General features: G+C 36.8%; 1 protein-coding gene, 1 long non-coding RNA gene and 1 pseudogene across 2 annotated transcripts; 2 read left to right on the forward strand and 1 right to left on the reverse strand.

Moving 5' to 3' along the window:
• The first annotated feature begins 209 nt into the window (after positions 1 to 209).
• On the forward strand, positions 210 to 1,962 carry LOC137719428 (uncharacterized). The gene is made up of 3 exons (XR_011066394.1): positions 210 to 405; positions 567 to 634; positions 960 to 1,962. It is a non-coding gene; the product is annotated as an uncharacterized lncRNA (long non-coding RNA).
• A 6,021-nt stretch (positions 1,963 to 7,983) lies between these two features.
• On the forward strand, positions 7,984 to 10,323 carry LOC137720116 (kiwellin-1-like; annotated as a pseudogene).
• A 120-nt stretch (positions 10,324 to 10,443) lies between these two features.
• On the reverse strand, positions 10,444 to 15,393 carry LOC137720115 (FT-interacting protein 7-like). Its single transcript, XM_068459127.1, has 2 exons — positions 15,167 to 15,393; positions 10,444 to 13,787 (listed from the first exon to the last, which is right to left on the reverse strand). The coding sequence occupies exon 2, from the start codon at positions 13,704 to 13,706 to the stop codon at positions 10,674 to 10,676; it is 3,033 nt and encodes a 1,010-aa protein (XP_068315228.1). The 5' UTR covers positions 13,707 to 13,787; positions 15,167 to 15,393; the 3' UTR covers positions 10,444 to 10,673.
• Positions 15,394 to 16,709: the final 1,316 nt, after the last annotated feature.

Below are 16,709 nucleotides of genomic sequence, written 5' to 3' on the forward strand. Positions count from 1 at the left end.
TTGAGTGAAATGCCAGTTTACATAGAGATTGTGCTTATTTGTTTTAGGTGGATTACCAAAAGGAGCTCATCAAGTATTCTGCGAACAAGATCGACCTTGATCACTTGGATATTTAAAGGAGCCATTGATAAAGGGAAGACGACGAGTTGTGAACCTGTGTGCCAATTTTGCCAATATTCCAGACAAGCAGAAACTCTGGCACAGTGACAAGCTTTCATGTTGCGTATTTTAATTAATAGCTGTGAAACCCACTTGTGTGTCGCACCACAGACAGTCTCGCCTCCGTCCTATCCTCCTCTCGCCTCCGTCGTCTTACTCTTCCTTTCTCTGTCTCTGGAATCCTATCGTCATCTTCCTTGCATGCAAGGCTCTGGCCCTCTCAATTGAAACCAAAACGTGTTTCAGGTGCCTAACACAACCTCTCACTACTCACTCACGTCAGTTGGTTTTTGTAATTTAAACTTTTCTTTTTGATAAATTTGTATGCTTTTTGGATTTTCTTATGGTAGCTTTGGACCTTTTCTTTTCTGAATTTGTGTGCTTCTATGAGTTTTTTTTTATGGCAGTTCTGAGGCAGAGCAAGAAAAAGGAAGAACCAGTATTAGAAGATCTTCCCAAAGAGTACTATGATGATGTGAGTGCCTTTATCCTTTTACTTGACCAAATGGGTGCTCAAATTTCATGTTTTTCTGTGATTATATGAGTGAATTTGTGTATTTTGTTTTTGGGTTTTGCCAAATTCAATGTTGGTATTTATGGATTTGGTATTGATTCTCAGTTAACAATGACTTTGGGGAAATTGATTGAGTCTGCATTCAATGTAACTTTTCATGCAGTTACGTACTGATGAAATAGAATTCAATTTTTTCATTCCCTTCTTTTTTTTTTCTAAATGAAGTTACATTTATAAGATGATTTACAGCATATATTCATCTTTTAGTTTCTAATTCTTCATGCAGTCTAAGCCATGAAGAATTTGATAAACCCACAATTGATAACAATGTGTGGCGGCACCAATGGTTTTGGACAAGGAACAAGTAAGTACCATTTTGCTTCATTGTTCCAAAGTATTATGTAGAGATTGCTTTAATATCTTGGCTTCTTTGCTGTATGTGGGGTGTCTGAGATAGGATTTACGAGATCTGGTTTAGGTTTTGCAGAGAGAGAGATAGGGGGTGTCCTAGAGAAATGTGGGAGGATTTAGGCAAGGGATTTCAGGGATTTGTATAGGGTTTCTTTTCTGTGATTTGCAGACAGAGAGATGGGACAAGGGTGAGAGAGAGAGATGGGAGGATTTTCTGCGAGGGTAAAGGGAATGGGTAAGGGAGGTATGGGTATGGTTAGGGGATTGGAAAAGCATTTCGTTTTGCATTTGCTTCCTCAAACCCGAGGGATTTCTGCGATTGCAGAGAGAGAGAGAGAGAGATGGGGGTGTCTGTTAGGTGCCCATTAATTGTCACTTTTGTGATTTGTCCACCCTTGATTGTTGTGTGATTCATTCTCACAAACGTTCTATGCACAAGGTTTCATATTATTCCTTCCTTTTAATTTTGATATTGTTGTGCTTAATTTCTGTTTTATTTTATTGGGTGATTAGATTAACAGACCTTGGATATTTTGGTATAATAATTTCACATCATGTGTTGCCCTTTTGCATCACCTTAATTGTTCATTAGATACTAACTTTTAATTATGTTTTCTTTGGGTTAGTCTCCATCTGGTACATTTGTCCATCCTTCTGGAGTGGAGCACTATCTTTCTGATAGCATAAATGCTCTGAGAAACTGCTATGGAGACAAACAGTTGTTTACTCCGTTCTAGGTATGTTTTTCTTTAGTATTTTAGAGGGATTCTTAACTATTCCCCATTGTAATCTTTACCTTTGTATCTATCTCTCTCAAAAGACGATGAGAGTAGCAACTGTTGCAAAGCAAATTCTTAGATGTATCTAAGTATATACATACATTGGACAAAAACCGAATCTTAAAGTGGGCCAGTGAGTTCTACAACATCCTGGTAATGCATATATTCTCACACTTTTAAAAGTTGTATTTCTCAGATATATTGGGAATTTACTTAGTTTTATGTCATTTTCGTAGGGCAATTTAGTAGAGATTTAGCACATAAAAGAAGATGCGTGAATCAATACAATTAACCTAATAGTGATTTGGTTCAGCGTAAAGACCACTGCTAGGGCACTCAATTCATTTTCTTAATTTATGCACACATATATTATACGTAACCAACACATGTTTCCAAAGGATGTTAGTGTTCATGCTCTGCTGATATTTTATTCTGTTCATTTTGATTTTGTTTTTCAGTTGTGGTTATAAGATTGTTTTGTCTCTCTATGTTTTTTTTTTCTTTTTTTTCTTTTTTTTTTCCCTCTGTACAGCTTTTCTAAAATTGAACTGTTGTTCTCAATTTGATTATTTGAACCGAGGCCAGTTAGGCTATGCCTTTAGAAGGTCTCACTGCTTTTAAAGTTGAATGGTGCTAACTGAATATGATGCGTTCTTTCTTCGGTGTGTGTGAGTGTGTGTATGCAGTGTATGTGAGTGCATGCAGCGTGGTTAGGTTCATTCCCGCATGGGTTTTCGTCTTTTTTCACTAAATGGTTAGGTTCATTCCCGCATGGGAGAGGTGTGTGTTTTTGCCATCAAACTGGTATAGACGGATCTTAATCAAATATCATGCCATAGTGTTATTTTGTTTGCATCTATGGAACTATATATTTACTTCGTTATTGTTAACGGCTTCGCATGTTCTTTCTAAATAATGCTACCTTTTTGGATTTCGTATGAGTGTCCCAGGTCGATTCTGGACCATCAAAAGAGGGATGATCGATGTCATTTGAACTGTGGGCGTCCACTTCAAAATCCCAGTAAACACGTCCTTTTCTTGATTTCAGGCCATGCAAAATCCATGGTGAAAAAACTGACCTCATGTCGTTGGTTTGTGCCTCTGTCCATCTTGGTTCTATTTGTTCCTGCTGGTTCCGATATTTCGTTGTCCTATCTATGCATGATATCAGTGCTGCCACTTTTCATGTTCTTATCGATGCTTACATCTTCACTCTTTTCCTTCTGTTTCTTTTGCTTAACATGGTTTCGGCTTTTTGAGATTGTGTGTTTGATTAAATTTGATCGTATGGTGTTAGAATTTAAATTTGATTGGTTTTTTTTAACCAAGATTGTGCGTCCCTTGATGTGAATAAATTTTGCCGGCATTTTTCATGGTGTAATTTTTATGGCATGATCCATTGGTGTCGTGTGCATTTTTATCAACAATAATAAGTTTTTTCTCAGTATTGCAAACGAGTTTTCTTATAATTGAATATTTGAAATCCCTGGTCTATAATCCTCTTGATTCATGGTTTTAACGCCTCTTGATAAAATAACTACAACGTTATCACTTCTTTCATCAGATAGATTTAAACATTCTACCCATTATTGACTTTCTTTAACGTGTCTCACCCATTTGTTATAAAATTAGATGAGGTGACCTCATACCATCTCAGAGTATTGTCAGAATATAATATGATATTTGATTCTTTCTCTTTTCTTTTTTTTCCACGAGTCTCAATTTGTATTTGAAACAATGTCTAATAAACTTACCAGATCTTCATCGCCTATCATACTATTACAGGTTTTGTTTTAAGGTTCTGATGGATTAAGCAAAAGCTCTTCCCAATTTAGCGGAGTCAACCAAGAATTCAGGGCTTTTATTAATGACATATCACAGGCGATTTTAAGGGTACATCTAGATGCCAATCGCTATGCAATTTAGTTTTTACTTTTAGCATGTTCTAAGTGACCTTTGAATTTACATGTTGAGTTGTTTTCGTTTTACTATCCTGATAGGTATGTGTGTATTACTATTCTGTTTATCCCCATTCTCTGATGGTGTTTACTACATTGTTTCTACACAATCTCTAATGGTTCCATTGCTGGACATAAAAGAAATTTCAACTTTTTTTTTTCTATTTATTTATTTGCATGTTATTTTGGTTTGTTGAAATTTCAATTATAGTTTGTTTTGTGCTGGATGTAAAAGGTTTTTCTTCAATGATTATATATAGCTTCAGTACATGGTGGTTAACCATGTTTTTCACGATGGATCACTTTCGTTGATTGTAGGTTCGACAGAAAGTTGAAGAACACATATGATCACCTACTTTTTACGAGGTCCTGCTCATACTTAGTTCTTTATTTTAGCATAGATTTTACACTCTTACTTTTAGGGTATGTGTGTGTGTATATATATGTATGTATGTATGAGTTGGCACATATGCTCAGACATGCCACCCAAGCCTAAGCATTTGAAAATGTTTGTTCTCCTTAGTGATAGAATTTGGCATCTTTCAATACACGATGGAGGTATCCAGGTCTCTCTTTTCTCTTTTTCCCTCTCCCTATATGTAGTTTAATATAATTGAACAGCTCTATTTATTTAAGATTTAGTTGCGTTCGTAATTACTGAAATTTGTTGCAAGAAATTGGGGGATGAATTTGGTTTCAGGGAGAATGTTGTCCTGTTTTTTTCTTATATTGCACAGAAAAAAAAAACAACGTATTGGGTGCAAGTACGTGGTTTTTATCATTTATTTCAGTAGTTTGAAAGTTAATTGTGTTTCTGTTGCCGCATCATATAATTATTCAAAATGCTCTTTTTAGCATTTCAATACCATTTGCACGTCTTTGTTAGCACTTTGAATACCTTATCCCCAATTTTGAAGATCAATCAAAACAATGTGACATTGCCTCTCTGTTTTTGGTATCTTTGTTTATCTCTTTGAGAGATGAGTGCATGGTGCATGTGTCTTAATTTATTCAGGTTAAATGTGTCTTATTCATGCAGTTAAGGCGAGTGCATTGAAGTCCCGCAGCAATGCATGGGCATATTTTCTCGTGAATACTATAGCAGATATATGACTTTATATATAATGAGTATTGATAGGAAGACTAAATTTGTAGACTAAATTAGCAAATTCAATTATGTGTCACCAATAAAAAAAGAGTACGTTTATTAACAATTAAGTAATAATTCAATCACCAACTTCCACGTCATTTACTTTACAAAATTTAGTCGACAAATTTAATCTCCTTAGCATTACTCATATATATTTAGTCGCCGTTAATTTTCTACCAATCAAAACCAGTATGCTGTTGAAAAGTTAAAATTGTATGTCAGAATCGCATCGTATATGTCCCCTAAAATTGACTACTTGTTTGCTTACTCCAACTAAGGAAACTTGGGTTTTATTGTTTCAACTTTCATATGTTTGTCACGGTATCTCTCCATCGGCAGGTTCAGCACTCCCACTGCCATATAATTCAGTTGTAAACAAGACGAAGCACAGTCAGAAGACATATATGGCAAAATGTCACCTTCAGAAGGAAGTTTAAAATCGTATATGGCTTTTCACTGGGAGATGGTAAGTGTGAAAGGAAATATTGGCCGTCATGAATTTTATACCGATTTAGCATAAACAAAATAGGGGCTTTTGGATCTAGGTCCAAAAACTTAGGTAGTTTTTGGGATCAAGTCCAGTTATCCAATTACATATTTTGATATCAATTTTGCCCCTTTAGATAAAAATATTTAAATTCTTTAATTTTTTATCATTTATTCAGTTTTTAAATTTTGAATATTTAAATACTCAAACTAAAATATTATCTAGTAACTACCTACTATTTATGAAGAAAACAAAACCGATATAATCTAGTAACTACCTACCTATTGTATAGGAAGAAAATGCTTTATACCTACAAAGCAGATATAATCTACCTGCAAAACAAAAATAAACTACCTATTGTATTGGAAGAAAAATGTTGGGAACCTACATGGCAGTACATAAAAATATAAATATGATATAATGTACCTCTATTAAAGGAACGAATTTGGAGGGAAGAACAAAAAAATATCACCCATGAAAAGAAAAGACAAAAAAGAGGAGGATTGATAAAGGGAATTGTTTGGAAGAAGGAAAAAAGGAGGGATGAAACGGACTGGGGGGTTGAGGTGATTATATGGCTATAACTAATCCTACAATTAAGGGATTAGTTAAACCACAAATTATCTTATAATTAAGAAATTTTGTGTATTTATTACAATTCGTAAGCCTAAAGGGCAAATATGGTACAAACCACAAATAAACATACATGGAATCTCAATTATTGGACCTATTTCAATGAAGTGGACTAATTCTACTAATGGCTCACAAAATTGGATTTATATCAAGTTATCCCAACAAAAATAATTAGTGAATTAGAAGAATCGCCCTGCAACTATTAGGTTTTATTGAAAAACACTTCAAGAGTTCAAATAATTAGTGAATGATTAGAAAACTCACCCCACAACTATGTCATGAGTTTAAAGTATTTTTGTCTAAATTGCGATGTTATCATATGCTTAGAAGCCGTCAAATAATCATTACATATAGCAGAATCGATATCTTGGTGCCTCATTCACCGACTGAAATAAGGATTTCAGCATACGCTAAAGGAATTGTGCAGCCTTGCATTTAAATAAACTAGCTAGGGAGAAATGACCCATCAAAGTATTTGTGTGTGCGCAAGGCATATCAACTCCCTTCCTTGTACAAACGCCCAATTGTTAAGGTGTACAAATTTCGGGCACTGAAGCAGAGCTGGTTCAAGAAAAAAAAAAAACCCCAAAATTCACTCTCTGAAAGTAATGACGTAGAAGGTTCCTATGCATATATATATATGTGTGTGTGTGTGTGTGTGTGTGTTAGAGGAGGGCTCAAAATCTAGGACCTTCAACTCTCTCAGCGTAAAAGCGATTTCACTATCAAATTCCTTGTAATCAAAAGCATCCTAGCTAGAATCCAAAACTAGGCAAATACACCTTAGAATTTATCGCTCTACTACAATATTGTAGTAGGATGAGAAGGATGTCAAGGAAAAGCCACTAAACCTAGCCCAATATGGTGAATTGGTCTGAGATTGCTTCATCTTGCTTTCTCCTTTGTTTTCGTTTACTTTTAAGCATACGTCTTTTCTTTTACAACATTTGCATTAGCCTCCAGTCGATTACTATTTTGGTTTTAAGATTTGTACACTTGTTTGATTGTGGAATGGTTAAAACCAGTTTTAATGCATATCTATGGCTTCTCTAGGAAAAAAAAATTGAACAAAATCTTCCTTAGCACTCGAGGCAAAGAAAGGATCTAGACTAAACCAACATCCCACTTACGGCACAATCTCTTGTTCCAGAAATTGATTAAATGCATAAAACACACATACAAACACTCAATCACTCTCTGTCTGTTGGAAACATCAAATAGTAGAACGCTCGCACGCACCTTTTCTCTCAAGCCTTCTTTTAGCACTGTGAGCGAAACCCCATTCAGGGAAAATAATTTATCGAGGAGACCTAATAAGCCGCGTACATTTTGGCATCCAACATAATATTTGGCACATTTTGAACATCTGCGTGTCCTATGTTTTATTACAAGCTAAGGAATCCAAACATCTTTCTAGTTGTTGTTGTTATTATTATTATTCCATTGATGGATCTTTTAGTATTTCACATCGATGAACCCTAAGTACCGGAATCAAACAAGCCCTCATCTCACACAGCTTGGATACCGAACGAAATAACACAAAATACAGAAGTGAAACTTAATACTTAGATGTGGTGATATTCTTTAGAAGGCTTTTGACAGTCTAGGTACTATCTGCAGATAATCATATTGTACGTTTGTGATTATTTTTAATTCATATACCTCATCAATTGTATACCGATCGGTATGTTTAAGAAACAGTATACTGTACTCTACAAAGAGTACAAAAAATGTCATAATTTAACATTAAAATCCCAGCTGATTCAAGCACTTAAAGGTATCCAAAAAAACAAAAATAACAAACAACACTTCATGCATGTCCTATATATATAGCCAACTCAAGGATCCGAGTTCTTCAAACCAACATAAACCAAAGCAGGAGAAGAAAGAAGATGAAGAACAAGATTTATTCAGCTGCTTTTCTCTTCATCTTAATCTTTCTTGCTACGAATTGGTTGAGCATTGAAGCTCAAAAATGCAAACCTAGTGGCAACATTAGGGGGAAAAAGCCTCCTCGAGGACAATGTAACAAAGGGAATGACTCCGAGTGCTGCAAAAAAGGCCAGCTTTACCCCATCTTCAAGTGCTCGCCGCAGGTGTCTAAGCAAACGAAAGCAACCTTGACCATCAACAGCTTTCAAAAGGATGGTGATGGCGGCGGTCCATCAGCATGTGACAATAAGTACCACTCGGATAAGACCCTTATTGTGGCATTGTCAACGGGGTGGTTCAACAAAAGGAGACGGTGTTTAGGCCACATTACCATCCATGGTAATGGAAGGAGTGTCAAAGCGATGGTTGTCGACGAGTGTGACTCCACCACAGGATGTGATGCCGAGCACGATTACCAGCCTCCGTGTCCTAACAATATTGTTGATGCCTCTAAAGCTGTTTGGAAGGCCTTGGGAGTGTCAGAAAGTGACCCCAGACGGGGTTTTATGGATATATTCTGGTCTGATGCCTAAGTGAATGTTTTCCTCCATTTTCCAATAAAAACTAGTGTGAAAGGTTCAATGCTTTTGTTGGTTAGCTCATGCCTCATAGTGCTACTGTCTTAAAGAGTGTGAAGCTGTACAAGATGTTGTATAGGATCATCTCTCTTGTTTCTTCTTTCCTATTTCCAAGTTGTTGGTGGATAAAGTTCACTTGAATTAGTGAAATGAATAATGTTTTTTTTTCCTGTCATATATTTGCTATGTCGTTTTTTTATTGTGTGAATGACATGTTTTGTTGTTAAGTTGTCAAATTTAGTACACTCCGCATTCATAGTATAGTCCAAATAACCAATCATTTTTAATTTGACATTATGACAATATGATCATTAATGTGATATTAACAATAAACGTCTAAATTACAATAAAATGTTAACAACAACAAAGTCTTATCCCACTAAGTCGGATCAACTACATGAATCCTAAAACGCCACTGAGCTTGGTCTTGCCCCAAGTAGCTCCAAGTACTCAATATCTTTTCTTAAAGACTTTTTTGCAAGTTTACCTAGGTCTTCGGTTCATATGTCTAAACCAACTTAACCGATTTTCTCTCATCTCATCATCAATTGCGCTTGCTCCTTCTTTACCTCAAATATCCTCGTCCTTAAATATGTCATTTCTCGTGTGCCTACACATCCAACGAAGCATTCTCAACTCTACTACATTCATTTTTTTTTGCATGTGTTGATGCTTGACCGCCCAACATTTTAGCCATAAAGCATTGAAGGCCTTATTATCATCCTATAAAAATTTCCTTGAGTTTTAGAGCCATACGACGATTGCACAATATAAACAACTAATGCACTTTTGCACTTCATCTGTCCAGCTTGTATTATATGGTTGAGATTATGAAGTACTTTTTTCTTGTCTTTCATTGAAAAGATTAGAATTAACCGCATTCTTTGTAGCCAGAAAGTGACCCCAAAACCATAGCCACTATAGAAACTTCTATAGTTACATGTCTCCTTGCTTACATGTCCATTTAAATCTTCCCTTATAAGTAGCTTCTCCATAAATCTGTATAGACTCATTTGCATCTTATGGACTCATTTTGCATCAGTATTAGTCCCAAGTTCAGTTGGCCCTTTCAAAATCCGAAAGGATATTCTTTCTAGCAATTTCTTTAATTATGGATTTTTAGCATCTTTTTTAGTGGTAACTTATCAGGTATTTGAATCAACCAAGAGCATTGTCTCACCCAGATGGTGATAAAAAATATATATATTTAATATAAAATATAAAATTTAAAAAAAAAAAAAAAAAGGCAGCTTTTCGACGTTTTTGTTACTTGATCTCTGCCGATAATCAGATTGCGCGTCTATTCATTTACCTCACTTTATTGTATTACAAAACACCAAGTACTTGAAGCAGCATACTCTCTCCATAGAAGACTACAAAAATGTCATAATTTGACACCCAAAAAAAACAGCTGTTTAAGGCAGTTCACTTTCTCTATATGTTACCCAATGTTTTAAAAGACGAACGCATACGCGATGTTTTTAAAACACCGATATTACCAAGCAAAAGAAGGAAGATTGAAGAAGAAGATCATGATCAGACTTACGCAGGTGCTCTTCCCTTCAGCTTAATCATTATTGTAACAAACTGGTTAAGCATCGAAGCTCATATGTGCAACCCTAGTGGCAATATAACGGGAAAAAAAGGTTCCTCCAGCTCCAGGACAACAATGCAACCAAGAGAATGACATATCTTGGTTTTCTCGGTAAAACAACAGTTCATACTGATTGCATATTAATCTTATGTCGGAAAGAATATTGACTGGAAGTCACTGGTGCTGCTGTACCAGTTCATCAATCTTTGAATGTCAAGTTTCTTGAATAGCTTTGACAAAGTAGGAGGTATGATTCAACCATATTTATAGATGCTTGAAAATGCAGAACAGTACATCAATAGGAGTAGCACTAACCGGGTTCACAACAGTTTGCATACATCTGTGTGCACTTCCATGATTGACAATAAACAATAAACAGAACACCAGCAGATACGCGTTACAATTTACAAGTACTGCCATGAAAATCCAAAATCGGAGACACTGGCAGGACAAACTTTACCACATCTGAGTAGACCTTTTACAACATACTATCTGTCCTTGCTGGCAGCCTTCTAAAGAAGTTAACCGGGGCTGATGGCATCTTACCCCTGAACCTCGGGTGCCTCATGAGGTAAACACCACCAAGAAGAACCAGAACCTGGAAAGGTGTCACGTACAACACAATAGAAGCCACAAGACAGAAGGTAATATATAAAATAGTGGCACGAGGATCGCGCCAATTGAGAAGTGCCTGAAGCCGCTCCCCTTGGGTTGCAACATCTCCCACCACAGTTTGAATCCTTCCAGCAACACTCCTCAAGCGATCATACCTCATTCGAACTATATCTGAACTCCGGGATGTGGGGAATGTGTCAAATTCTTCATCAAGCTCATCAGGGTGCACAGCATCTGCATATGAGATCCTTGTGTTCATATGAGGAGGGTACCTTGGGCGGTACCTCCAGTTCCAAATCCCTATCAGAAACATGTATAGGAAAACAGTTGGCAAAATCAATTCTGGGAAGCACACAAGCATCACGAAAAGAACATGTACTAGCACGGTAGTGATGGGGTTCTTCCACGCAGAGACTTCTCCGAACCATTTTGCAACAGCAAGCAACCCTGAAAAAACTGACATCAGTCTGAAAAAGTTTGCCTTGCTTCGCCTCATGCTCCAAAGATGAGAGTCTGCATCAGACATGTATTCAACTACTTCCTTCCTTAGAGGTGGTTCTGCCCGACTAACACGAGCTGCAACTATGTTGACAGCTTGGTGACGTAACATATCCTGCTGCATCACAGTCAATGGCCTTGTATAATGCATCTTTGGCAAAAGTGGTTTAGAGTATTTAAACATCATGTTAACGAATGAAGTGCACGTAAATCTAATTGCAAGATGCAATTCACCCATCTTTTTGACACCTGAAGGATGAAGGACTAGTAATGGGTAATTGTGTGTGTAGACACGGCCAGTCTCAAGGGTAGAGATTCGAATCCGGACCTTGCCAATTTTCAAATCCCTGCCGCTGCCGTTTATATTACCAATCTGACTGTTATCAAAAACCCCAACAGTGAGAACTGTGGCAGGATCATATACCTCCCATGTGTACTGCTCATTGTATTTTGGGCTTAGGCTGTTATTTATGGTTCGAGTACGAACCCATTTGTGCCCATACTTTGCTACACAATATGTGTCTGACATACCCTTCCCATCCCTTGTTTTCATTGGGTGCAACCCTTCAGCATTTAGAATTCCAAGCTCCAACACACCAATATGTGACTTCCATAGCTGCTTAGCTGTGGGTCGAAGGTCACTGCTGTAGTGAGTTGACTCATCAAGCACATGGTACCCTCCATCAAGGCAAACACGGAGATGGATTCTACTGGAAAACTTTTCTTTATCTTTCTTCCGTTGCTCCCCCTCCATGGCATCTGACATGTGCTTTTCAAGGTTAAACCACCGGCCATGGATTAATCGATCATCTGCACGCCTCTCAACAGCGTTCAATGGTATAACTACCCTTCCTAAGGTCTCATCTTTGCTTGGACCTACACGATCTTCAACTGAAACAATCAGATGATCGTCAAAGGGTTCAGCAGCAACAAACATCAGGTCCTCATTCCACACTGAGTTCATAGCTCGAGATTGAACTGGTTTTGTCTTTAAAACCTGATTACCAATCTGTACTTTTGCATATGCATCTGGGAAGCGGGACCTGTCGTGCAGAACCAAGTCCTGTGCCTCAATCACATTTACTCGAACATACCATAGTCTTGGTGAATGGTAAACTTTTGAACGGATGTGTCCATAAGCAACCGAAGAACCATCATCAGGACCAATTGCATCTGAATGCCAGGCCTCTGGAAATGCCTCATCAGCTTGTGTGCCAAACCATACTGCAAGCATCAGTTCTCCTTTGTCCTTCCTTCCATCCTTGTCTGCGAGCCGATACCATTCTGGAGCCAATGGGCTGTCTGGTGGAACTCGATGAGGAACTTCATGGAGATCAAACCGTACTAACCCAACAAAATCATCTTTCAAAAGATTCTTGTCTTTGACTACAACGTCCAAAACAGATGATTGCTGATTGTCCTTTGCAAAAGCAAATACCTCGTTCCATTCAGGGTTCTGTCTTTTCTCAAAATGCCTTGTAGTTCCTTTGTAGTTACCAACTCTTACTTCAACATATGGATCAAGGCTACCTGTTATATCCTTGTGAGGAAGGTCACGGGCTTTCACAACTCGTACAAACAGGTATTGCATCTTTTCAACAAGGTCATAGGTGCCAGATGGCCTGTCTCCAGGTATGACTCGCCCTCCAACAATTTGCCCCCCTCCAAGGTAAGGGCTCGTCTCTTTAAGGGAATAATCAGGCACTTGAGCTGATGAACCTGAGTACATGCTGCGAACAACTTTAGAAGACTGTGGTTCAGACCTCATTTCCTGCATCCCATAGTTCACTGACGGCTGCATTGCCGCTGAAGAAATATTCTGCTGCTGTGCTAGGTTGGGATTTGGAAGGTGATGAAATGTGTGTCTCGACGCAGCTTTATCATTGGACAACATGTTTGAGTTAACATTTGGAACAACTTGTGATTGTGATTGAACATGTGCAGACCGTGAATCTCTGTCCAGAGACGCATCCAGTGCAGGAAGTGGATTTGAGGATCTTATAGACGGGTCATCAGTAACAAAAACTTTTAGACCAAGCTCTCCTTTAACGCGTGAAAAAAGGCCTCGCTTCTCCAGAGGGTAGTGCAAAACAACAGCATCAGAATATGGAACAAATGATGTCCCAGTAAGACAAACCTTTCCGAGGAAAGATTTGGAGTTGCCTTTACCATGGTGGTAAATACAGGCTTCAAGACTGAGGTTAGAGAGGTTGTTTGGATCAGAAATGTTGAAGTAGAAGCTCTCATTCCAAACAGGATTGAGATCTTTTTCTTTCGTAGTGGTTTGGTATCTCTGATGATCAAAGTGGAGCTCCACAAATGCACTGGCTGCGCCCTGCCCATCTTTGGGCATAAGGTCATGGGCAGCCACAACCTCCACCCCTAACTTGAGGTTCATCGGACTTTGACGATTGAAGCAATACTGCTGAAAAATATATAACTAGGTGCTTAAAGGAATTGGTAACACCGAACGAAGTACCTGAGAATGAACCAAAAAAGTAACTCAAAGTTTGCAGATAATATATCAAATGCCGAAACTAATAGGAAGATAATCCCAAAAAACCCATATATATAGAACAGTGTAATCAGTAAAAAACCAAGTGTTTGAATGAGCATCACAAAAAATAACGAATGATAATCCCAATTTGCATGGTATAATTACAACTAATCACTTGTTGTCTTCTGGAATCTGATACTATCCATTAACAAATTTACAGTCACCTTTTCCCCGCAGATATTTCGGCAACCAAACAGAACATAAATCTGTTCAAGGGAAAATGGAGTTATACGATCTATCTTGTATGTCCCTTAAAATTGATAATTTAAAAGAAATAAAAAAAAAATCAAAAGGGTGATGAGAATCTTACATCTTTGTATTCAACAAAGGGCAGATTCTGGCAAAAAATATTCAGTGCTTTAGCTACTGAGTATGTGATCTGTAACACCAAGACATTCTGAAAACTAAAGAAAGGGAGAAACAAACAACAAAAAGCCTCCACTTTTACAAAATTTCAGAGAGTATCAAACAACCAAACTCCCCAGTTTCTTACCAACAAAACAGAAGGACAAGAACATACAGAATCATCCAAAATCCCTCCTTTTAACTTTCCCCAGAGCAGTAATTTCGTGTTTTGCTCATTGAGGATACTAAAACTTAAATATTTGAAAAGAAAGGTATCCAGAAAGAAATGGTATATATCATGTCCCTCTGTTCAGCTAAAGTTGGACCAAAAATGGTATATACCATGTCCCCTTGTTCAGCTAAACTTTCTCAAGAAACAAACAGGAAAATATTCAAACTTTTAATCTTATTTTTTCTTAAATTTCAGGAAATTATACAAAACCCACCACCCTTCTTGACAAAATTTCACCTCCAGACAACAAATTTCTTAAGTTTCTTCCATGATCATAAACCAATTAACTCAAATAACCATCATTTACCATCCAGAAAGAAATAGTACCATGTCAACTTCTGTCTAAAGTCTAAATACTCAGAGAAAATACAAAACTTTTCATCCGATTTGGACAAAATTGGAGGAAATGAAAAATTACTGGAGACCCAGATACATGAGAGATAAGAACCAATTATTATGGTAATTGGTAAAAAAGATAAAAACTTTATCAAGAACAAATAGTCATATATCCACACACAAAAATTCTCTGATTATAAATTCCAAAAATAATAAAAACCCAGAAGAGATTATCTCAAATATTTACCAAGCTTCAATTCCAAACTCCAAAATTCACAAATTTCCTCAATGATCAAAAACCCCATTAGTTAAAACAACCATAATCTACCATCCAACACAAAAGCACCCAATAAAGTACATAAAAACAACATTAAAAAGAAGCTCTCACCTTGGTTTTTGAGCTTGACAGGTTGAGTTCAGAAGCTCTCAGCTTTTTGGGAGATTGATTGAATTGAACCCAAGAACACAGACCAGAAGAAACTCTTATACACAAGACACAAAACTGGAGAGAAATGGAAATGAAGGGTGAGTGAGTTTTCTGGGATGGTTCCAAGAGAAAGAGAGCCGTGGAATACGAGTTAATAATGGACTTTGATTGGCTAGAGAGAGAGAGGGGGTGGGGGGTCCTACTCTGTTATACGACTCTGAAAGGATGAGTGTCCTGGTTTGTATTTTAGCGGAGGCGCATTTGTGCGAAAGACTGGAAAAACCAATAGACGTTAGACAACAAATCATTACGGGTTGGCTTGGTGATTGAGGACGAACTCAGATTCATTTTTTCACACAATAAATCTTGAGTTTAATTCTGACATTGATGAATTACAGGATGATGGTCGAGAGATATTAAAAAGCATTTATAAGTCTTTCTAATATCTAAAAAAGTTAAATACAGAAACAAAACCACTGACTAATCTCCTTTCAAAGAATTAATAAAAAATATTAGACAACGAGTAACGTAAGTTACGTAACACACTTGTGCGTTTAAAGGACAATCTGTGTACTCGCTGGGTACAGTTTCCCTTTATTTTTAATTGAATTTTGGTGTTGCGTAACTTACGTTACCAACTCAACTCTTATAAGTTAATAACTCATTTCTTGGTTGTTTATTAATTTTGAAGTTAAAAAAAAAAAACAAAAAATCTCGCTCTTAATGATGCTATCTAGCACGTTGGTTGAGTAGGCAAAAAGGTTTATTTAGGGGGATGAATTTTTTTTTTTTATTCAAAGGGACACGTTTAATTTAGTCTAAATTATAATGAGAATTTCAACTTGAGCATAGAGGTGCGTTTAAAAATTATGGTGCCAACTCGATGATACCCTCCCTCTGTTCTAATTGAATTTTTTTTTAACAAATGATATTATCTACATTGTAAAGAGAGTAAGTTTAGCCTCACAATGGATTAGTATTAATGTGTTTTAACTTTACCTTTGGCGAGAATCAAATTTAAAACATTTCACTTACAAGTAAAGACGAATACTACTAGATCATAATATTAAGCGACTCATCTATTCCAATTGATTAAAAAATTTAAATATCACAAAATTATCGCAATTAAGTTTTTCGTCATTTGAGCCATAATTTTAGTCAATTTGGTCATGAACTCAGTCTCGGTCAAGTCTAATTTGCAAGAAATTTGCCAAGCAGGAGAGTTGTTGGTTGACGTTGGTTGACTGGCTGACCACCCTCCCATGTTATTTCCAGTGGAGCTAGTATAGAGTTATTGGTTGTCCTTGATTCCAGCAAAAACTCCATATATATTTGTTTGTATAATGTATTTGACCGCATAAATAGTTAAGATAAATTAAATTATAACCTTATATTCCTAATTTTTTTATTTTCTTATATCATATTTGTTTTTCTTTTCTCTCTTCTTGTGTGTGACTTTATTGTGCGCTCAATGTATTTGATGAAATACCTTACTTGAAATCCA

The sequence above is a fragment of the Pyrus communis genome, chromosome 16 (genome assembly GCF_963583255.1).
Source record: "Pyrus communis chromosome 16, drPyrComm1.1, whole genome shotgun sequence".
Lineage (NCBI taxonomy): Eukaryota > Viridiplantae > Streptophyta > Magnoliopsida > Rosales > Rosaceae > Pyrus > Pyrus communis.

Excerpts from the sequence above, each read along its gene's own strand:
- LOC137720115 (XM_068459127.1), bottom strand. The coding sequence starts at position 13,706 with ATGAACCTCAAGTTAGGGGTGGAGGTTGTGGCTGCCCATGACCTTATG.